Here is a 24411-nt window from a genome sequence, read left to right on the forward strand (position 1 = left end):
TAAACTTCGTAGCACTCACGCGGATGAAGAAGCATCAAACGAAGCACCTAAAATACCACTAAGGAAATAAAACGTTTGCCTACCCATTAGCGTCTCCTACGCCATTTTGCCATTCTAAAATACTTCGCATTATTTTTTTTTCATTTATTACATACTGCAGTCCGAAGACCAAGCAGGAGGGGCAAAAAGGGAACATATTGAAAGAAATGAACAAGTTATATAAAAGGTTATAATAAACATTGCTACTGAACGACAAGTATACACTAACAAAGGTGATAAATATACACGTGTAGAAAAATTTGCACAACTATGTATTAACAGTTCTATGTACAGAAGGGTAACGAAAACACATCGTAATTTATACACAAACAGTTTAAACGCAATCCACAGTTTTATGCACACAAGGGTTAGAAAACACAATTTAGATAACGCGTTGACATAATATAGTAAGGCAAAGACAACAATGAAGTTTACACGAAATGATGATAGAATAGATAGATAATCATCAAGGCCTCCTTATACTGGCCTCCTAATATGATACAAACGTATGAGAAAATCGCGTGTTGCACTTCTATCCGGTTTCGGCATCGGATTGTCTCAATACGTGTGCTAAAAAAAATCAACAGCCCTTCCCCTGTCGAGAAACGGGGGTAAGGAAGCTTGTCGTGCGTGTACCTGACCCACCACTTTTCCTTCCCTTTCCTTCTACTTTTCCTTCCCTTTCGTGCAACTTTTCCGTCCGTTGCGTTGTACCATTTTTTGCTCGTCGCTGTTGTAGCTTGCGTTCGACGTCTCGAGTCTGCTCGGCGGCGTGGTTAGCCGCATTCGCCCACCTTTGCCGCTTGCGAATCTTCGAAATTCAATTGCTTCAAAATTATATATGTCCGTCACGTGTGACAATGAATGGTTCATACCCCCGTAAACGAGGCCTCCCTATTACGACGTCAGAAGAGAAGTGAATGAAGGAATGATGAGCGGCAACGGCGCCAGCCGTGGCAGAAGACGACGACGACGAACGCGGGAGCAGTGCCACGAGCGCGTGCCGAGCACGCGCACGAACGGAACCCAAGGGGCGCCACCGAGCCAGTTGCGGATGAAGACGACGATACTCGAGCCAATGCTGATGATGATACCGCATACACCGACTCGGACACAAGTGAGCCTATAGAGTTGGTTTTCTTGGCCACTTCCACTTTGAGGGTTCTGGCTGCTTACTGCTGTCTTGTACAATTGGCTGGTATCGGATATTGTGCAAACAGGCACGTAATATAGTGTATACTTATGTGGTCAACGGTGGTAGGGGAAGTGCATGAATGGGCACGGGAGCTCCAACACAAACACGCCGTCGTTGTCATTCGTCATCATCAATCCGTCTTCATCATTTCCGCCTTCCGTCGTGCGTGAGGTACCGGGGGGAGGGGACAGACGGAGAGCGAGGGCGTTCTATTTCAGCGTCTGCTGCGTACGGCGCTACCGCACGGGTACCGTATCTCGAAAGTGATCTGCGACGTGGACAAAGTGCGCCGAGTGCACGTAGCTTCGTATGCGCTGTGCTTTAGGCACTTCGTTAGCATTGAAACGAGAGGCAGTAAGCCAATTCCCTCGGTGATGCTGCCGCGCTTCCTCACTCTAGCGTTTTGACGGCGAGTCACTGCGGTCATCAAGTGAGATGTGTTCATGTTTAACTTTGCGCGCGTTACACTGCGCTTGTTAATTAGTTAGTAAGCGAATGCTCGCAAGTTTATATCGCCGATAAAGATAATATCCTTACTTCGTACTATTAATTTGCTATCGTAATCGATGCTTCACCTTTCGTGCGAAACTGCAACTTTTTCGGGCATCGTCGTCCCCATTTACCCCTTGCTGTCAACGTCAAATCGTAGTCGTTAAACCATTGTTGTCATATCCGCGGCATATTATCGTTATGCCATGGTCGTCATATCCTCGTTGCCATTCCATGGTCATTTCTACGTCATTTCTCCGTCGTTATGCCATTGCGGTCGCTCCATCGTCGTCATTCTGTCGTGGTCATTGCAGTCTCCTCATCCTGTTGTCCTTATGCCGTTGCCGTAGTCATGCTGTCACTCTATCGCCATGCCGATGCCGTTTTGCTGTCGTCGTCATACGGTCGTTGTCATTCCAGCGTCGTCATAAGATTGTCATTATTCCGTCATCGTCATACGGTCATTGCCATTCCAGCGTCGTCATTCCTGCGGCGCCATTCCAGTGTCGTCATCCCGTTTTCTTCATGCCATCGTCGTGACGCCAGCACCGTCATGTAACGTGCCAGATGTCATTGACCTTGCCAAAGATATGCTCGGCGTGGCATTCACGAACGCCTATTCCTTCCGCATTGGAATGGCTGACAGCCCTGCTTGCGACAACTGCGGGTGCGAGTAGACAATCAAGCACCTCCTCGGTGACTGTCCCCGCTACATTGTGGAAAGAAAAGTGCTCGCGACTGCGCTTGAAAAAAAGGGACAATCGCCCCCTCACAGAGGAAAATGTTTTAGGACACTGGTCTAGACGGGCTTCGGCACTCAAGGCCTTAAAGGGCAGCTCCGGTGATTTTACGATATCAATGGATGTCGATGTCAAGCTGCCTCGAACGCCCTACCTTACCTCCTCCTCAGTTACAGGCCACGTTGTGAGTGACGTCAGGAATGGTCCACGCGGAGCATGCCGGGATCACGCAGACGACAGCGACGAGAGCGCGGAGGAATCGACGATCGTGAGCTAGTGCTTGGCACGAGAAGTTACTGTCGCAAGAAGTTGCACTCCCTGTGGACGCGGGCAAGTGATCGAGGGGGTGGTAAATGGTGTTGCGTTGTTGGCTGCACGAACTTCAGCCCTCGACCTCCGCACACACAGTTTGAGCCGATGCCGATCGCGGTAAGCCGAGGTTAAGCCTATAACACACTCGCCGAGTTCGTGCGCCTACTGCTGGCGGACCTGAGCGACTAACCTGAAGTTAATTAAGCTATGATGATGAAGAACACTGCTTCTGTAGTTCAGTTTTGACTATACGGATTTGGAATGAACTATTCCGGTGGACCATTAGGGTTACAGAATGGATACCAAGAGAAGGGAAGCGCAGTCGAGGACGGCAGAAAGTCAGGTGGGATGATGAGGTTAGGAAATTCGCAGGCGCAAGTTGGAATACGCTAGCGCAAGACAGGGGTATTTGGAGATCGCAGGGAGAGGCCTTCGTCTTGCAGTGGACATAAATATAGGCTGATGATGATGATGATGATGATTCCTCACTTCGTACAGTGCACACGCAAAAAGCTTGAAGCGACGACACGACGCGCTATCAACATCCGAACGTTGCCGTTCTCAAAGGTGGCTAGTCGGACTCGCCGGCGCTTCCCTAAATTAAATCTGACTACGTACATGGGTTTATTTTTACGTAATAATCGTTGTGCTGACTCATTTAGCTTCCAAAGTGCACTGTTTACCTCATATACCCTAAATGGGCAGCAAGCGGAAACCCCTTCAATACCGCAGCGTAAACAACCATCTCGTTCGGCTGCCAACGGTGTCACATCGGCGTTTCCACGCGAAAACTATGCGTTCTCTAAATGAACGATCATACGCGCAAAGTGCACGTCTGTATACACTTATGGGACACATTGCGTGCATGAAGAGAATACGAAGAACGATAAGTAGGCATCATAACAGCACTCCCGTACTACGGCCTCCAGCTCGCTGTTTTCGAAGGCGTGTGGTCGCTCATATCAGCGCAACTCAGATGCAGCGCGCAACGGTGCTTACGTGCACAAAATTGGCGTGTTTTGCTATGTTCTGACATTAATTGATGGCACTGATGAGCGGCTAGCATTATATCTAAAGCGAACGACAAGCGGTCGCTGTAGCTGCCGATCTAAACAAATGCACCGGATCGGTGTTTTGGACTGTCAGCTGCGTGCTTGCGGGATACAACTGCGGAAAGTCGTCCTCCACATCTTGCAGAGAGTGTGCCAAGCACTTCCCCGATAAGGAGTAGAACACCTAATATAGCAAGCAGCACGTACAAAATCAGTGGTTAGGGCTACGCTTGGTCTTCATGTTGCAGCACGATATGTTGCTCATATAGGCGCTGGCTCTCGTGGTGGCGGGTCGAATGCGAACGGCGATTCGTGGCTATTGAATTCGTCATAATCATAGCTGTCACTGTTCCGCAGAGGTGGTGCAGCTTACAATGTCTCCCGAAGGTCCGGCGCGGTCACAAATCAGATGAGCGTCTGCTCTTCACCGCTTTCGTTCGCACCGCGGGCGAGACCGGCATGCCCAGCGCGCATCCCCCGCCGCGGGTACACTCGTGACGTCACACGAAGAGGTTTGCTCGGCTGCTTCGTCGGGTTTCGGGTTCGTTTTCGCGCTTTTTTGCTTATCTAAAATATTTTCGAATTTGCGGAACAATTCTCCTATCAGGCGCGTCACAGGAGGGTCTCGGGAACCCAAATATTCCATTACCTTGACGTGGTCAAAAATCGCCGGAGTTGCCCTTTAAGGGCTCTGATGAAGTTCTTAAGGGCTTGTGAATTGTGCGACCAGCTTTGAAAGTTGTAGCGCTCAGGGTCGCTTTATTGCGCCAATTTTCTTACTTCACTTTAATTTGTTTTTTATTTGTTTTTTCTATCATCTTTTATTCCCTTTACCCCTTTCCCCACTACAGGGTAGCCAGCCGCTATTTACACTGGCTACCTCCTTTTCTTTCTTTCCTTTGTTTCTCCCTCTCTCTCTTGCTGTATCCTAAACGTTGCCAAACCAGTTACGCCTGTTTTACCCCGACATCAGAAAGTGCTCGAAACTGTGTTTGTTTTGACCGTCCGCCCATTCCGTTAAGCTTGCCACATTTGTTGACATTCACATTATTTTGTCATCGCTTGGCCACCTCATCACTGTGAGCTTCACCTCCAATTTAGGTGGGAGGGGAAAGAGAATTTTAACAGAGGAGCTGTTCAAGCTCTCGGTTGCGCCGCGTAGTGCGAACAAAAACTGCTCCTGGCGATGACGTCACTGCGCGTTGCCTAGCAACCACTTGGCGAAGCGGCGTATGCTTCGACTCCTCTCCGTACCGTGCGCATGTTGCCTTGACATGGGACGTTAAGGAGAGGGAAGGAGAGCATGCGCACGGTGCCTGCTATGCTCGGGGGATAGAAAGAGAAAATTGAGAGCGAGAGAGAGAGAGAAAGAGAAAGAAATTGTAGCAGCACCAACGAGGCAACGCGCAGAGCCTCATTTTTCACCCTTCAGTTAGTCTGACTGCTCGTTGGCACACTACTTTACTTTGCCGTCTTTTATTTTGTGTATCTCATTGTCAAAAATAATTTTTTTAGCTACCTACTGCCGCCCTATTCTTGGTCTATCCCCCTCAGTGATTGCGAGCCATGATAAAGGATCATCATCATCATCATCATCAGCGCAGAGCTGCTGCCGACGCCGTCCGCGTTTGCCCGCTTCCCCGCGTTCACGTCGAACGCGCGCGGAGTCCATGACTGCAGCAGGCGCCTCTGGCGGCGGCTCGGCAGGTTTCGACCAGCCACGCCCCGGCAAGTGTGGAGGCGCACCTTGGCCGTGACGTCACCGTGGAGATAAATCTCGGAGCCGCTGTGACGGAGGCAGAACTCTGGTTGACTCTGTGGCAAGTACATGTAGCCTTGACATGGGACGACCAAAGAAGATCTGGACACCCGAAGAAGAAGCTGCTCATATTTAAGCGCGTCGTGCGGCCAAGCGTGAAACTGCGCGTCAGCGGCGAGCCGATTCGGAATACCGTGCCTAGCAGCACATAGCATTTCCTAGCAAAACTTAGCCAAGCTTAGTAAAACCTTGAAGAAGCTAGGTCAATCAGCAGCTCTGCTGTTTACTCCAGCCTTGCACCTTTAGTGCAAGCAGCGAACAGAATTCACTGACGTATTTCCGTCACGGAAATACGTCACACGAACATACACGAACATAATGCAAAGAAAGAAACCAGAAGAAAAAGTTCCACAAACATGCAAAATTTGGAAATCGAACCCACGACCTCTCGGTCCGCGACGATAGATCGCCGAGCGTTTAACCCATTGCGCCACAAACGCACTTGGGGAGAGCTACACAGACGCGCCTTATATATCTAATACCCGTGTCACACGGGCGTTTCGAAGGCCTTCCAACCGATAGTCAGTTGACTCAAAGGTCAAGTTCGAACTGCTACACGAGCGGTTTCGAAGGCCGTCGAGTCAATAGTCCATCGAGTCAACGGAGCACTCCACAACTCTATCGAAATCTCGATGGCCTTTGAGCTACGGAAGCGGAAACAGCGCGAACATGCCCTCTCGTTCACAGTGTGCTCGTACTCATGGTTAGAAAGAACAAATCGAACCAAAATGCTCTAAAAACACTATATATGAGTGTTATTAATTATTCAATAAAGTATTTTTACCACTTGACATGTGCAAACTGTACATACTCTCGACAACAGCGACGTGCTTGTGTTCATTCCTTTCTCCATGTTGTCTAGTACACTCTCCCTCTACTCAATGTGCTGCCGGCTGCTGTCATATCGCCGCCATTTCGCCGTATAAACAAACATAAAAGAAATTATAGTGCTTTTAAGTGGTTTTAATGTTGTTTAACTTTTGGTGACATGAAAACGAAAATAAAGATCCGCAGCGCCACACAATTTTGCGAGAAACGCCTGAACCACTCAACGGCCTTTCAAATGTGCCGTGTAGCAGCGCGACAACTCCTTTGAGTCGATAGAGTTGTGGCGTTTCGAAGGCCGTTGACTGGAAGGCCTTCCAAATATGCCCGTGTGACACAGGTATAACACTCCTCCGTGTACCCGCGCTCTTGCTCGGGGCGGTGCCGCCGCCTACGAGCAGAAAAGAGAAGTACTGCATTATGACACTAACGCGCACCGACAGTGAACGCTTCGGTGGTCTCAGCGCTACGACGCCTCGATGCCAGCATTCGAAGGGACGCTGGCATCAAGAAGCACTACCAACGCGTTCTCGCAGAAGCACTACTAGGTGGCGTTCACCGTACTCAGCACAGCGGAGCGTGGCCTCCGCAATTAGCTCTGAAAATGTTTCTGAAGTTGATCGCGGAGGCTGCAATTACGACGCGCTGTACGCGCTGATTTGACTCGGTGACGATTCAGTTACGTGCTTTGTCTTGCGCGTTGTATTAGTGTGTCAGTTACGTGCTTCGTCTTTCGCGTTGTGCTAGCGTGTGCAGCGTAGTGCAGCTTCCATATGCACGACGGTTGCTCATGGTCATCGACGTTGGTAGTCGTGATGGAGGAGACGTGCCACCAGGCGTCAGCGTGGGTGCATCAACGCCTAAGGGCGCTTTAGCCACAAAACACCAATAGACATTATATATCAATGTGCAATAAACATTACACTACTTCTGTGAAGACACGTTTCACTTTCGTGTTCTATACCGATTCCTATATAAGAGGGATCAACCACATTCTTTTTTTTTATTCCGCAACCGCAAGCATTGGAATAAGAACTGAATTTACCTGAGAAACGTGCACTTTGGAGCCGGGAACATTAGCCATTTCTTGTTTTTAAACACTTAAATCTTTCTTGAAAAAATTATCGGATAAGCTGTATCAGGGACGCAGCCGATCTGGGTCGCGTGAAAAATATTATGCGTGCTGCCGAGGGTGTGTGACACTCGGGTCGACAAATGACCTAATGAAATACGCAAATTACATTCATTCATGCATGAGGAAGCTTGCGTGCATAACTTCTTTTACAGCTAGTGAAGATCTTGAAGTCTAATATTGAAATCATGCTCGCTATTCGTAGTGAGCCTGTTTGTAGCAAACTGCCCTAGTAGATAGTTGTGGCTTCTGCGCTTGGCTTAAATCGAATGCGCTTGCGCTCCCTATGGTGTAGGGCACATTCTGTCTTGGCCAAAAGCGTTGGGTACTCCTCTATCTGGCTGCCCCAGTCGATCCCTGCAGGTTGTACACCGTACCAGTTAAACACGGGGGCGAAACAGCCAAGCAAGCGTCAAATATCGTCAACAAATTGCGCACCTATAACTTCTATAACTTATAACTCTTGGTCAGCACAGGTTTGAGTTTAATGGAATATACCTACTATGACTGAGAGAGCTCTCTCAAACGGCACAACTCCCGCTTGCGTCGAACTATGCCTTCCTGTACGTCAAGCGAGAGGCAAAATTTGGCGCCGATTGTGTCAGTTGTGGCGCAACAACGGCGCCATGTGTGCTTGAGATGCATGCATGATATAGTAATGGCTTTTTTCCACCAATCAATGATACCAAAATCAGGCGCGTGGCTAGCCCCCCCCCCCCCCCCCCGCCCCCATGGCTGTAAATATATTAGCAATAACCCTACAACCTGCTTTCGTCACATACGCTTTTAGCAACCCACCCCCAGTTGCTGACCGAACTGACAGATGTGTCACTACGAAAAAAAGCGCCATAAAAAATGAACGTAACTTGAAATGCATGCACTCAAGCATCAGGCAATCAAATTCAAGCTATCAATAAAGATATAATGCAGCAACCGCGACTTGATCTGCTCGTGGTTCTGCGTTGCACACAGGCTATCGAGGCGGGGACGTCTGTGCATTTATTTCAGAGGCCAGAAAAGCAATACTGTAGCTGATAAGGAATACATTGTGCGCACCGCATGTAGGTTGTTCATGACAAGATGGCGATGTGCTAGCTTGCAATTCTTTTTCGTGATGCTAGTAAAATCAGCTTCGAAAAAAAAGGTGGGTAACGCGAAAACAGTGATAAGCCTCAAACATGGCACCCAAAATCCAACCATGGATTTTTCCAATCATGTTTCCAACCATGGAAACAAAATCAACCATACCATGGACCAAAGCATCGACGGTGTCACTGCCAACAATGACATTGCAACGACAAGGCCACATACTTTTTACGCTATTTACAGTGGCCCTTGCCCGATATATCAGCACTGCCACATTTACAGGGAAAAACAAATTTGTCGGCCCTCCCACTCCGTCAAGATGGTTAACCAGCGAAGCTGAAACGTGTGGCCCCGATGTTTATCACTGGGTTAATCCGGAGGGTTCATTAAAGTATGTCTCAATTATGAGGTTATACACACGGTCGGCTGCGACGGAGAAAACGGCGTCACTGACTGTATGCTAGCAGTCTGCTACGGTCGCTTGCGTTCGATGGCTCGAGTTTGCTCAGTGGCGTGGTTAGCAGCATTCGGCCGCAATTTCCGCTTGCGATTCTTAAAAATTAAATTGCTTCAAAACTAAATCTGTCCGTTACGTAAGACAATGAATGGCTCATACCACCTTAAGCAATGGCTCACACCCCTGTAAACGCGGCCTCCCAGTTACGAGGACAGAAGTGAAGTTCTACGCTGGAGTGATGACCGGCAACGCAGCCAGCTGTCGAAGACGACGACGACCGAGGGAGCAAGGGCACGAGCGAGTGCTGAGCACGAGCACGAGCGCAACCCGAGGGGCGCCAACGAGCCAGCTGCTGAAGAAGACGACGACGCTCGAGCTAATGCTGATGATGATAGGTTTCTGTACACAGGCAATTTCGCCTAGCCATATAAAGCTTCAATTTACAAAATATTTCGGCCCGAATTTCGCAGCTGGCCTGGCATTGTTGTGCTCGTCACTTCTGGTGAAGAAATGTTGGCCTCCGAGGTTGATAATTCCCAACCGCGACCTTGAAAAAGACTCATCGCGCCCGAACCGTAAAAAAATCTCTTACACAGGAACCGCTTATCACCGATGATTTATTTACAGAAACAATGAATTTGAAAATTCACAGTTTAATTAAATGCAGGGTGCTTTGGCACAGCCTTCTTTATCAAAGATCTGTACAGCCCAGAAAAACAGAAGGAAGAAAAACGCCCAGTATAGCATTATTCAACGGCACTCGCGCCATCTAACACCACGCGCGATGTAGCACCTTGCGTAGCTAGATACCTAAACTTTAACTTCTTAGGGGATCGCCTACGTGCGCGCCTATGTTGTAGACATCGCGTTATTTGACACCGTCTATTTAGCGTTGTGAATAAGTTCAACCATACTATCAAGTGATTTTTTTTTTACAATTTTCATCACTGTTTGGCTTTCTGCTTTTCAAACTGTATGAGTTAGGTTTTCGATGCTGTTGCAGCTTGTAGCATCCCTGTGTGCTACGTAAATTCACGAGATTTCATCGACACGAATTATGTTTCCATACGATCGCTACTGCCAACGTTTTCACGTTGTCAATGCAAAAAGTTAATTTTGATTTTAAAATAATCCATGGCTACCGGTCGCTCCATGTGAAGCCTAACGACATGATAAAGCACTTAGCGACACGATACTATTGAGCAGCGCCATGCTCTAGCGTCAATCACGTGAGATTACACAACGCTATAAAGTCGTTGTTGCTACATACTTCTAAACAAAAAAATGATCAATAAAGGCTGCACATACATACGTAATTCGCAACGAATTTCCTGAAAGCGGAGTTGTATGTTATCTCCCTACAAACATCCTGCGCGAATTTTCTGAACGTGCTTGCCGCACTCAATGTTAAAGCTTTTACCTCTCTGATTTTGTTTTCTGTCGTGTTGACGGTAACTATTGCCTATGGTTTTCCTTGTGTAGAGGACCATTATATAGGTTCCATTAAGAAACTCGCTTCATATGTTGCTGATGTAAAATTCCTACATTAGATCGCATTAGTTAAAGCGTGTTCGGGGCCCGCGTGCGCGGAACTTTTCATTGACGTGTTGTCTGCAGGGCTTCTAATAAGTTGCTAAATGGTGAAGCATAACTGCATGCCCACTGTGTTTGTGGTACGTTAGCTATACATAAACATGCCGCCTGCTACTAGAATGCATGAGTCTCACTGTTTCTTGAGGGCGAATATTGTCGTTTGGCGATAGTCAGCTTCAAGGCCGTGAGCAGTGCGTGTCACATACTGCTGCGCCACGAGATAACAGTCCGCCCTTCTCGTAAAAGCCAGTTATAAGGACTCGAACAATGCATAATTGGCCTTCAGAATCTTAAAATTTTCTATTGGCAAGGTCTCAAGAGACAGAGAAATATAAGGGCGATTTTTCTAAAAAACATCTGCCTACCAGTGTGTTATCTTTTCTAATGCCGGTGAACTTTCCCAACGATCCCACTTTTACCACATCAAATGCATGAGCGAAATTTTTGCGGCACGTTTCCCCAAGGCTAACCACAACCACCAGTGCACTAAATTAAAAAAAAAAAAACATCTTATTATGTTATGGATGTGTGTTGCGTATAGGCAAAAAGCCAGAATTTTTTCCTTGTGGTGCTTTGGAATTAAATTTTCTTGTTAAAGTAAGTCAGCGAACGCTGACTGAATGACAGGGAGCAAGCATCATTTCTTGAATTAGAGCAGGAACAGATGACGAGAAAGAAGAAGCTTGGCACGCGAATAGCTTTCTTTGGCAAATGTGGCTGGACTGGACTGGACAAACTTTATTTGGGTCCTGCAGGACGCGCTTAGGGCGTAGTGGGCGTCTGGATTTCTTTGGCAAATGAGGCTACCCCCCTGTGGGTAGGAGCCGTGTTTTAAGGCAACAATAACAACAACAACAACCAATGAGGCTACAACAACAACAAATAAGGTCAAAGGAGACCGACCAATGCATCATCGCAAAATGCAGTGGTTTCACACAAATATCAAGCAAATGCAATGCACAACTGTGGCGCACATATACGGACAACTCGTACAAGTTCCAAACGAGGCTTGGGCTGAAGCTGGGTTCCAATGATATGCCTGGCCAATATGCCTCCCTCTTGCTGAGAACGTTCCCGCAAAATATTTTTTTTTGCTTAATATGCTTTAGCTCGACCTAATTTGCACAGTTACAAGGAAAATAAACAGTTCATTTGGATATCTATAATTGTTTCTTTTCCTTAAGCGGTTTAAGTCTTCATCTTTCGAAAGGTTGGGTTGAGGAACAACTAACATAAAACTAAGACATACAAGTCCCTTTGTCTTCTAAGCTGTTTTTGACCAGGTTGAAGCATTGTTCTCCAAACCACTTCCAATCGTTTTCGCATCCCCTTTCTTATTCCACCCGTTTCGCAAGACAGAAAAGAATAGAGAGAAAGATCATGTTCACAGAAATGATCAAATGTGGTCCGCACTGCCGTGGCGCAGAAGGCAGAAAAGGACGTAGAATACGCACGAATAAGGCAAAAAATATTGGCACACAAGTTCTACCTATAAATTCGTTTTTATCTTGAAGACATCGTACAATGTGTTGTTAGCTATAATCGCGCGCAAATATGGGGTGATTATTGCAATCGGTAAAATCGCATCATGGTATTATAGGCGCTTTAATGGCGTGTCGAATTCAGCAACTTAGTTAAAGGTGTTATAATCGTCTTGTGGTGTGTTTCTGAATGCGACCATTCCCACTGTTGCGCACTACGGGGATGACACTGATAAGATGTCGCGGACTGTGCTTTTCATAGGATCTACGGCCGGATCGCCTGTTTCCTTATCTCCATAAGTGGTCACACGGCACAGCGCGTGATAACAGCGTAGCTTTAGACCCATTGTCTGCGTATCGGTGCACCTGCTGGGTGCATTCCCTTCTGCCTATTTTATTTTCCTAAGAAGCCGTGGTATGTATGCCCGTGTTGAAAATGTTGAATTACGTGTTCGTGCGGTACACTAACACTATACACTTGAAGAACGTGCGGTACGGCGACTTCGTCGCAACCTCACGGACCAACTTATAGAATCTTTACTCCCTCGTTTTGTTACTCTCGTACTCTTTACAACGACTCAAAGAAGTGGATTGCAGGCAATTTGAGCAATTTGAGCCCTGCAACGTGAGTAGTGCAGGGCGTCGATTTCTGAGCAAAACATTTGCAGCCGAGTGGAGTAAGCGTGGCGAGAGATGCATGGTACTGAAGCGGCGATTTTAAAGAAACTTTTAAACGTTCGGCAGAAACTTCTCGTAGTTCACGAAAATCGGGAGCCATAAGACGGCGATGACAACAGGACGCGGTTGTTTTCGAAAACTAGCGCAAGAAAAAGGCATCGTACCTTGCTCCTTCGAGGAGGTAGCGCGATCTTTGCTATTTGCAGGGACACTGTATGAGGTGAAGGGCACCTACCATGTGCCGCCAACGCTAAAATACTATGGGAAAAGTGACATCTGTAGATAACACATGACGCATCTTCTCAACTATGGAGTCAATTTGCGCAGCTGGAGACTTGTCACCTTGAACTGGAAGACGTACGAGCGTGGCGCTAGGAGCAGATGTGTGTTCTGACGCCAAAAGAAATAAATTTATAGGCCCACATCCGACGGGAAAAGCAGACTTATTTCAGATCAACCAATTCCAGCTTCGCCAAGCCCTGCTGGAAAAACCGTCTTTTTCAAATCAACGGATTCGTGCTTCAGGTAAATCAATCATAAGTACGACAATATTTCTTGATCTGTTCGAGAAGAGTTGTGCGAAGCACAAAATTTACATTCGTTTTTCCTTTATTGCTTTGCTAAAGAGCAATCAGTAAGATATTGGTGCTATATGAATCTTTAATCGAGTTGTAATTAGCTACGCTATGACCCTGTGATTTTTCTTGTAATGCTACGATGATGTACAGTCAACCGCAAAAGTTTACGGGATGCGATTTTCCCTGCAAATGTGACTTACGGCACTGTTAAGACGTGGCACTTCTAACTTAATGAATCACTGTGTAGGTGACGAAGGCTACTACAAGCTGGAACATTTATTTGAGGCTTTGTGACCACGCTTCGTGAGAATTCAGCTTCTTGGCAGATCTTGCGTGCCGTAAACTTTTGCTGTTGACGGTACCTAGCAAACATTGTTTCGCTAGTGTCTTCTAAATTCAAAATATTTTATATCACCAACGCAAGGAAATATTATGTGGTACATGTCTTGGCTTATTTTTAGCGCTGTCATTCGTGGTTTTAGTTTATAGTATAACATATCAGTAGTGCTCTAGCTTCGTTGGCCGCAACGAACAGAAAAAATATGCAGGCAGGCTCAACTCCAGTTCAGATCTTCGTAAAGCGAAGCATTCTTGATGTGACTGGATTAGAGCATTGCACGGGCCGATTTTCTCAGCCCGGCCCGGGCCCGTTTTTACGTTGAGCTGTCCACCCGAGCCCGACCAAACTTTTTATGACGATACCCGGGTCCGGCCCGGGGCCCATAAATAATCTACGTTACCCGCACGCCCGGCCCGCCATCCCTTTACCTTAGGCCCTAGCCCGGCCCGAGCCCGGCTCGAAACCGGCTAGAACCCGGCCCGAGACCGAAAAAGATCACCGAGCGGCATTGGAAAAATAAAATAAATAAGAGAAAGAAAGGAATTTATTCTTAAGGCATGAATACATGCCATATGCAATTATGAACACCATTTGAGCGGTATGAACGCAAATAACAGCGCGCGAAGTAGTACTAATGACCCTGCCGAGCAGTATCGCCAGCTGTTTCCAACGGCGCGACCTTGATGCGGCCTAGTCCACTTCTATCGCAGCGCCGCCACATTATTTTTCCACGTCGCCGCCCCAGCCGCTCGTCCTACTCCACCGTATTCTAGTACACCACAGCCGAAGCGCAGCCACGACCAGTCGTGTGCGCAGCGCATGTATGGAGTAAATGGAGAAAGAAAGCTTCTCGTTCCTCCATGGTGCAGCGTAATGCGCTGCTGCTAGGCGGCCGGTTGAGAACATGCATGCGATCATGGATAGACCCAGTGCCATAATTCACCCGCGTGATGAATGATCTTATCTTTCGAGTCATCGTTTTACCAATTCGCCCATGACGAATCAGCAAGTCGCAAATGCGCTTGCACAGCGCCGAAAGCATTAATTACATTGATTTAGGTAAGGAATACAATGACATCCTTTGGTTTGAGGTGACTTCGGTCTTTCTGGACTTTTAAATTCTGTTCAAACAGCGCAAAATACGACGGAAGAAAAGGGAAGTACACAAGAGTAGCACTGCTAGCTTCCAGCTGCGCCGGGGCAACAGGTTTTTCAGAGTCGAGGCGCGCGAGGATAACTCACTGCACGTTACATGCACACCACCAGAAAGTCCGAGCCCGGCCCGGGCCCGCGTCAAAATACCCGAGCCCGGCCCGAGCCCGTGGATAAACTGCGCTACCCGGCCCGGCCCGGCCCACGGGCCGGGCCGGGCCCGTGCAGTGCTTTAGAATGGATCATTAACCATATGTATATATATATATATATATATATATATATATATATATGAGGTGTAGATTTCAAGGCAGAAATAACCGTATTAAAGAGCGGCATATGTGTTTCTTGCGCTTTACATGCCTTAATGGGCAGAAATTTCAGAGCCATCTATGTTTTTCTAAATGCAGGTACCAATAAGACTCTGCAAACTCGCATAATCGCTACTAATTGCAGCGGTAATGCCTGTCAAGCTTGCCAAATCGAAACTTGCCAAGCATCTCAACGCGCTGGCTTGCCTTCGAGAAAGGGTGTTCTTGGCCGCGTGTCGATGCATGCGCCCGTGGTATAATGGTTTCAATATCAGGCTTGTGCACTAGAGGTCCTGTGTTGGAATCCTGCCGCCGCTCAATTTTATCAATGTTTATCTAATTATTTATAACGCCATACTGATCGGTCTGCAATGTCACAAGGTCGTTTGAAGCTTAACAGGACAAGCTTTAGGCAAATCAATATATTAATCATCATGCCCACGCTGGCGGAAAAACGCACTGCATGAATCTCTTGCAGACCACTAGTACCACAGATTTCTCTTGTGATTATTATATGAAACTCTGTGGTTCAAACAGTCAACTACTTCTTCACTCACCCGTTCCTATATGGCGCCAACATATCGCTAAGCCCGTTTGGCGTCCGAGGCCAGATACGTACAAAAAGTGCCTAGAACTCGGTAAAAAGTGAAGCTTTCTTGCCAAGTTCGAGGCAAACTGTGCGGCATACTATGCTGTTGCATAGTTTCTGATTATTGCGACGTCTCAACAGCCTCGCTTACTTGCGCCACGGGCGACCTTGCACACTCTCATTTATCAAAGTGACGCGTGTATACCTGATATCTTTTACAAAGTTGTTATTTCGTGCACACGTTGACGTGATCGCGTACGCCAAACGCACTTCAAATTTTCCGTTAAGTGCCTCAATATTGAGTGAAGTCTGCCTATAATGCTATAAAGAAATTCGTTGCTGATCATGCGATCGAAGTTCTGTCTTCGAGAACTGCCGCCCGGCGCTCCATTTAAAACGCCCGGCGTGTGCATCACCCGCCAGTTTCTTGTATTCTTCACTCACGACAGCTGGTGCTTTGTGACGCTATGGTAGGCTGCGCTGCCTCCAGCATTGGCCTATATTTTTCAACACAGTGAAACAATACCTCCAAAGTTGCTGAAGTCCGCCTACAACGATATCCCATTAAAAATGGGAAACCAAGTATTATGCGGCCTCATTCTATAAATGTACCCTTTGGCAGACGTTGCTTTTTACGTGTGTTTAGCGCAACATTTTGCTGTCAAGAGGAAACAAGAATCTAGAGGAACTGCAGCTCTATATTTGGCTGCAGTGTATGTAAACAAATAAAATAAATAATGTTTTCTGACTGTATAGTTATGCCTTTTGATATAGGGGGGGGGGGGGGGTCATTCTTAAGCTTGATAGACTTTTCAAAAATCACCTGAGGCCGATAGCATATATAGTGTCCTTCAGCTGGATTATTTGAAATGGCAGACGATAATAGCACGAGAAATGGAAAGACATATCCAACTAGAAAGAGCCTAAGTTTGGGCATGTTGTTATTCCATGTCTTTTACGTTTATAGTGCACGAAAAGGGACGTGAGACAGAGGTACGACGCGGACACAGCACTAACTTCCAGCAATTGTTTTTATTTTACGAAGTGGTACACACCTATTTATATATAGGGAACCGACAGCAGGGCCCCCATGCGCATATGTACTGGGTTTGAACAAATAAGACAGCAACGAAACATGTGTAATGGAAAGTTAAGATGATATCGAAGATGAAAACGGCAACCATAAATGGCCAAAAATTTTGTAGCTGCAAGATTAAGATGCTATCTCCATCACGCAACCCTCTGTGCCACGTTTAAAAAATTGAATTCTTTCTTTTTTGGAAAGAGCAATTGAAGTCGCGCTACGGCCTACGGTACAGCAAATGTACCACGTCGAACGCGTCGTCTTCTTTAGTGCACATTTTAAGCATTCGGCGGATTCTGCATACCCCAGCCACAGTCAGTTCTCTGGTTTCATTTGAATTTTATCTTTCTTTTTTCAGCGAAAGCCAGTAAAATGAAGTTTTTCTTCTTCCTTGTGGCGGTCCTACTCTCATGGACGATGGCAAGTAAGTAGGAAAGGAAGGAGAACCTCAACAGGAACATTGAGTCTCGTTATTACATCAACTGCTGTCTGTGTTGCAGGTGGGAAGTCCGAGTGAGTAGCCGCCCGCCGAACTTCATTAAGTAGTTACTCAAAAACACTTCTATGAAGCAAGATGTGCAACGGCACTTTAAAGTATGGAGCGCCGATCAGACTGCATTTTGTTAATACTGTATTTTTCTCTTTTCAGTCAGCCCGTCAAAAATGAATATGTGAATGGTAAGTTTACTTGACCACAAATACGTTGAAACGGCACCAGGTATACTTATGAGGGCTACATGTTCTAAAATAAAATAAAGCATATTCTTATGCATTCTATAGAGGGAGATATACGTCACATGTTTTACAGGTAGTAGCCTGCAAAACGTTTCCAAACATTCGTATGCAACACTGGTAGTTTCGAAATCTAGTGTACAGCTTCTAGTGATGGGCTGTTGTTGACATTTCCGCATAAAGATTAAAAGAATGAGAAACAGTATCCCTTGTCACTTCCTAAGCCGTAGAGAATTATTCTTTTACGAGGCTCCCGTAACTGGCCCTGGCAAATACGATCACGTGCACAAAATAATGGCGCGGAGGTATGGACAGGTGTCAAGGGCTACGTATCGGTCTTCTATTTCTATCCGGCATTGTCGTCGTGGTGCGTCGTGACACGCTATTGTATAATTTATAAACATAACATCACACTACTTTCGCAAAGGAAGTATATGTCGCCCTACATGTTGGGTGCGCATCTGTATTGCACAAAGGATGTCGCAGCAAATTTCAACTAGTGCTTTATAATATGCCGAATGACTCTAAGACTCGACTAGATGAATGTTGTTGGCAAATAGAGCAAGGCACAGTAATTTTTGTAATTTCTTATTTGCATGACTATTTAAGGATATTTACCATACGTCACTACTATAAACATGACGAAGAAATGTTCGATAGGAGCTGTCGATTGTTGTAGCAAACATCTACATCACAAGCGTTCAACTTACTTGTTACGGAAACTTTCCTTCTGCGTCGTACAAGCAACGCGCTCGCGCGCACGCACGCACGCGCGCGCGCGCGCACACACACACGCACACGCACGCACACACACACACACACACACACACACACACACACACACACACACACACACACACACACAAACAAACAAACAAACACACACACAAACACACACACACACACAACGCTTCAACTAATGGGTGCCTGTTCTAGAACGTGACAATATATTGCTAAGATGCGGAAGTCATATATAGGATGTATTTACAATATACCGAGTGCTCAAAATCAAGATTTATGACTTTCTTCAAATTAGGCACTTGGAGGCACGCGAAGGCCACCTGTGCAAATAAGTTATGTGGCCAGAGGGGCACAAAGTGAGATGATAATTATCGCTGTCAGCAGCCTAAATAACTATAATTTCATAATTAACGTTTTGGTGACTGCATTAAGTGGGTGTGTTTGTATTGAAAAGTTAGAGGCAGTCGTGACACAGTATCAATTGGAAGAATTCTTCTAGCGTGCCTGTTCTCCGAGATATCCGACTACACATTTTCATTGTCGTTCGCATGATTATGCGTGCAAGAGAGTTAGGATCGGCGCAAAGCTCCTTCCTGATGTTACGCGGCTGTTGCGTGTGACTTTTTGTGTGGCAACGGCGCGGAGGCGTTGGCAAAGATGATAACTGTTCCCCTTGCCCTCTCCGCTGGCGAAATAAAAAATCGAAGGACCCGGAACCACTGTCGTAACAAGCGAACGCGCAGCCTGTAACGATGGCGGCAGCTGCCATGCCGAGATAATGGCGCTATCGGAGGAGCCTTAGGGCATTGTACATGCTTAATTGTGACACTTGGCTGTCATATCTTGATTTCGCCAGCCGAGAGGGGAATGGGAACAGTTATCATATGTGCCTATGACTCTGCCCTGTTATCGCTTCGTTCTATTGTGCCGCAGAGTTGGTGATGGCTTCCAAATAATTGATGGAGCACCTTAGCCAACAAAGTGTAAAAATAGGGTTGCAGATTAATATGCCGGAAAAAATTGTAATCAACAGACTGGCAAAAGAATAAGAATTCGTCATTGGCAGTCAGCCTCTAGAATCATTGCAAAAGTGCATTTATATTAGTAAATTAGTTACAGCGACCGTGATTATGTGAAGGAAATTTACAGAGACATAACAATGGGTTGAAGCGCTTACGGTTGGCATTACCAAGTCACGGCTGGCAGCTTACCACTATCCTTGAAAAAAGAAGAAAGTGGAACCGTAGCAGTCTAATGGTATTGACATATGGGAAAGTAACTTGGAGGTTAACGAAAAGCTTGAGAAGAAGTTGGTGACCATGCAACAAAAGATGAAACAAAAAATCATAGGGGTAACCTTAAGAAACGGGAAGACAGCGATGTGGGTTAGAGATGGCGGTAGCCTATATTCTAGCTGACATTCAGATAAAACATCGATCTGGGAAGGCAATTTGTTGCGTTGGATGAATAATCGGCGGTCTAATAGAGGTTAAGAATGGGATCCTAGGAGAGAGGAACTGTATTCGGGGACGACAGAGAATCAAGTGGCTTGATGAAATTAGAACATTTGCAGCAATAAGACATCTTTAGCTATAGCACAAATCACAAATAATTGGAGATCGCTTGGAGGAGCCTTCGCCCAGCAGCGGACATAAAATAGGCTGATTATGCACATGATGATCATAATGTTGAGAATAATGATGAGGGTGATGATGTCACGCCTAAACTAGGCTGTGCGAAACTTGCTTGTTTTTCTGGAATGGTGCCACTTCTGTAGTAGAAACACATGCTCCTCCAGCATTTTACAATCGGTAATTATTTATTCTGCCTCAAACCTTGTGGAAATATTCATCAAATCAATCTTCAAAAACAGAGCCACCTCAGATTATCCGCAAGTTTTGAATTTTTGATTACACCTGCAGATGATGAAGTGGATTCCTACTGGAAGGAACCCCTGGGCTGGATGATTGAACAGATCGGCAAGTGGTTACAGGTGAAGGATCCAATATATATGTACTCTGCTGAAGACAACCTTGCTACACCTGAAGACACCACTGTACCCCCTGGAAATGTGGCCCAGAGTTAGAACGGTCGCGAAAATTAATTAAATTTATTGTGTTAATAAAAAGATGATTTTGGGTTCACATGGAAGTAAAAGCCTTTTGGCACATTTTTGATGATGAAGCCGGCTATACGCCTGTTGATTTCGCCTATCGATAGGCCTCGGCTACTATCTTGGTTGAAAGACTACAGATTCTCTTTTAGAATGTTTAAAATAAATCTGACTTCCAGAACCATCTCTGTGTAATTATTTCGGTTACGTACCCTTGACAAATCCTTATTTTTTTTGAAAGGTTTTCACTTGAAAGGCTTCTGTTCCTCTATCATTGCCGCCACCGATTCCGCTTGGAATCGGCACCGACTATAACTTACATCAAATTGGAGGCAGTCTCATTAGGTCAGTATGCAACGTCACAAAATTGGCTGAAGAAGAGAGGACACATACCATTACATTTAGAAGATATGCCGGAAATCCTCAGAAAAGTTAAGCTTCCGGAATATTGGAGAACAGATTGTGCTATAAAATAGCTAGCTAATACAAGTTTCTCTGGCTGTATCACCTCCAGCTGCCACAATCCTAACTTGGCAATCCTATCAATCTCTGTTGCGAGCTTGTTCTGTGTAGCGAAATTGCACATTTAGGCATTCCCGAAGGAATGACTGGGCAAGTTCATAAGTATAATTTTTTAGGCTGATCATTTGATCGTATTTGGGAGTAGTAAACTGTAGCGGTATCAAAATACATTTTCCGACATATCCAGCAGCAGTTTAAATGAACTTCACACGTGCCTCGGATAAGCTAGGACAAGTTAAGCCGAAATCATTATGAGAGTTTAATTAGTATGGGAAATAAATCCTTTTATTGTAATGGCTGTGTTTCTCATGTGAGTGAGCCAACCACCACATAAAGAGTGTGAGCCTGCCGTGCGTTCCACCCTGTCAGGAAAAAAGCTCTGCGATGGCTAACGGACTTACGCGAAGCAATTTTATTGCGACAGCAATTATATGGACACTCCAAAGCGGATTTTTGCCATCGGCGTCGCCGTCGTCGTGAGGTTCCGTATAACGTCAACGGCGATGAAATCGTCGCCGCGCTCCGGACACTGTATGCGCGAGTGAAAGGGCGCGAGGGACGCGTGCTTTCACGGGGAGCGAAAGTGCGTCGGAGAGCAAACGCGCGTTCTTCGCCGTGCTCCCTGAAGGGCTGCAGAATTAAGCGTCTCTTTCCTCCTTTACAGTCACCATGTATAGAACAGTCACCAACGCCGCACGCGTTCCGCGCGAACGCGGTCAGAACGCCGACGGTGTCTACAACAGTTCTGCGCGGTGCTGGTGCTGCTGCATATCCAAGTTTATACGACTGATAAAACTACTATCCTTACTCCATATAGCTCTCTACTAATTTACTATCGCAATTGATGCTTCGCCTTTCAGGGTGAAACTGCGACAATTTTTTCAAAGCAATCTACAACTTCTTAAACTTTGCTGACAGACAGGAGTGCAGCTGCTCAGTTGTGAACGTACAATTGTTTAGGTGCTGTGTAGTATATATATATATATTATATATATATATATATATATATATATATATACTTCTGTGCAAAAGTGGGGAAAAAGCAAGCAGGTTGATGAACAAGCAATTAGGCAACTACAGCGTCGATTCTAGGAACACACTGGAGAGGTGTTAAAATTCGCAGAAAGTAATAGGTTCCGAATAATGGATACTTTCCTCGGGAAGCGCAGGCAACAAATGTGGACCTGGAAAAGCCCTAATCGAGAAAGAAGGAATGAAATAGATTTTATAATCTCTGCCGATCCCAGCATAGTGCAGGAGGTAGAAGTGTTAGGTTGGGTAAAGGGCAGTCAGAATTGGTTAGTGAGGCCTAGGATTTCTCTCAATTTGAAGACAGAGTAAAATTAGTCAACAAGCAACAGGTCAACCTCTACGCAGTAAGGGTAAAAGTATATCAATTCAGGCTGGTGCTCACAAACAAATATGCCGCTTTATAAAAAGAACAGGAAGATATCATGGAGGTAATGAATGACACCGTAACTAGGTTGATTTCAGAAGCAGCAACTAAAGTGGGAGGTAAGGCACCAAGGCAACCAGTAGGCAAGCTCTCCCTAGTAACGAAAGACCTAAGAAAAAAACGACAAAGCATGAAACTGTCCAAATCGAGAGATGTGAATTCATTGAGCTGTCAAAACTGATCAACAAGAAGAAAATAAGGGATCTTCGAAATTTTAGTATGGGAAAGATTGAAGAAGCAGTAAAGAATCGACGCAGCGTGAAATAAGGGAGAAGAAAACTTGGCATAGAACAAGGCAAGATGCATGCACTGAAAGATAAGCAGGGTAATATCATCAGTGATTTTGATAATATAGCAGAAGCAACGTAAAAATTTTATCCTGTACAGAGGCTCCTTCTATAACTAGCCATGAAGTCAGAAGCACCTTGCAAGACATGAGCCAGGGAAAAGCGGTAGGAGAAGAAGGAATAACAGTCGATTTATTGAAAGGTGGAGGAGATATCATGCGTGAAAAGCTTGCGGCCCTTTACACGCCATGCCTCATGACTTGAAGTGTACCAGGGAACTGGAAGAATTTCAACATTATACTACACCATAAGAAGGGAGATGTTAAAGAATTGAAGAATTACAGACCCATTAGCTTACTTTCAGTATTGTATAAAATATTCACCAAGATAACTTCCAATAGAATCAGGGCAACACTTGACTTAAGTCAACCCGGAGAACAGACTGGCTTCAGGAAGGGATATTCTACAATGGATCAGATCCATGTCATCAATCAGGTAATCCAGAAATCTGCGGAGTACAATCAACCTCTCTATATGGCTCTCATAGATTAAGAAAAGGCATTTGATTCAGTAGAGATACCAGCAGTCACAGAGGCATTGCGTAATCAAGGAGTACAGGAGGCATACGTGAATATCTTAGCAAATATCTACAAGGATTCCACAGCTACCTTGGTTCTCCACGAGAAAAGTAGAAAGTTATCTATCAAGAAAGGGGTCAGGCAAGGAGACACAATCTCTCCAATGCTATTCACTGCATGCTTAGAAGAAGTATTCAAGCTCTTAGACTGGGAGGGCTTAGGAGTAAGGATCAATCGTGAATATCTCAGCAACCTCCGGTTTGCAGATCACATTGTCCTATTCAGCAACAATGGATAGAAATTACATCAAATGATTGAGGACCTTAATCGAGAAAGTGCAAGAATGGGTTTGAAGATGAATATGCAGAAGACAAAGATAATGTTCAACAACCTGGCCATAGAACAAGAGTTCAGGAACGCTAGTCAACCTCTAGAATCTGTACAAGAGTACGTTTGTCTAGGTCATTTCCTCACAGGAGACCCTGATCATGAGAAGAAAACTTACAGAATAATAATTGGTTGGAGTGCATATGGCAAGCATTGCCAAATCCTGACTGGGAGCTTACCACTGTCGTTGAAAACAAAAGTGTACAATCATTGCATTCTACCGGTGCTAACATGTGGGCAGAAACTTGGAGGTTAGCAAAGATGCTCGAGAACAAGTTAGGAACCGTACAAAGAGCGATGGAACGAAACATGTTAGACGTAACGTTATTAGACCTGACGAGAGCGGTGTGGATCATTGAGCGAACGGCATACTGGCTATTCTAGTTGACAATAAGAGAAAGAAATCTAGCTGGGCAGGACCATGTAATGCGTAGGGTATATTAAGCGGTGGACCATTAGAGTTACAGAATCAGTGCCAAGAGAAGGGAAGCATAATCGAGGTCGGCAGAAACTTAGGTGGGGTGATGAAATTAGTAAATTTGCCGGTTGAAATAGGAATCAGCTCACCCAAGACCAGGGTAATTGGAGATTGCAGGGAGAGGCCGTCGTTCTGCAGTGGAAATAAAAATAGAAGGGTGATATA

The 24411-nt window shown here is 45.7% G+C and overlaps 1 protein-coding gene across 1 annotated transcript in view; it reads left to right on the forward strand.

The window, feature by feature from the left end:
* The window catches only part of LOC125943506 (uncharacterized), a 38455-nt gene extending 17744 nt beyond the window's left edge, over positions 1-20711 (forward strand). Inside the window, exons 2-4 of the mRNA XM_049662856.1 lie at positions 13316-13423; positions 17602-17630; positions 20348-20711. Coding sequence (XP_049518813.1) covers positions 13316-13423; positions 17602-17630; positions 20348-20511 — 301 coding nt within the window. The 3' untranslated portion in view covers positions 20512-20711. The remainder of the gene's footprint in view (positions 1-13315; positions 13424-17601; positions 17631-20347) is intronic.
* Positions 20712-24411: the final 3700 nt, after the last annotated feature.

Source organism: Dermacentor silvarum, chromosome 2 (genome assembly GCF_013339745.2).
Source record: "Dermacentor silvarum isolate Dsil-2018 chromosome 2, BIME_Dsil_1.4, whole genome shotgun sequence".
Classification (NCBI taxonomy): Eukaryota; Metazoa; Arthropoda; class Arachnida; order Ixodida; family Ixodidae; genus Dermacentor; species Dermacentor silvarum.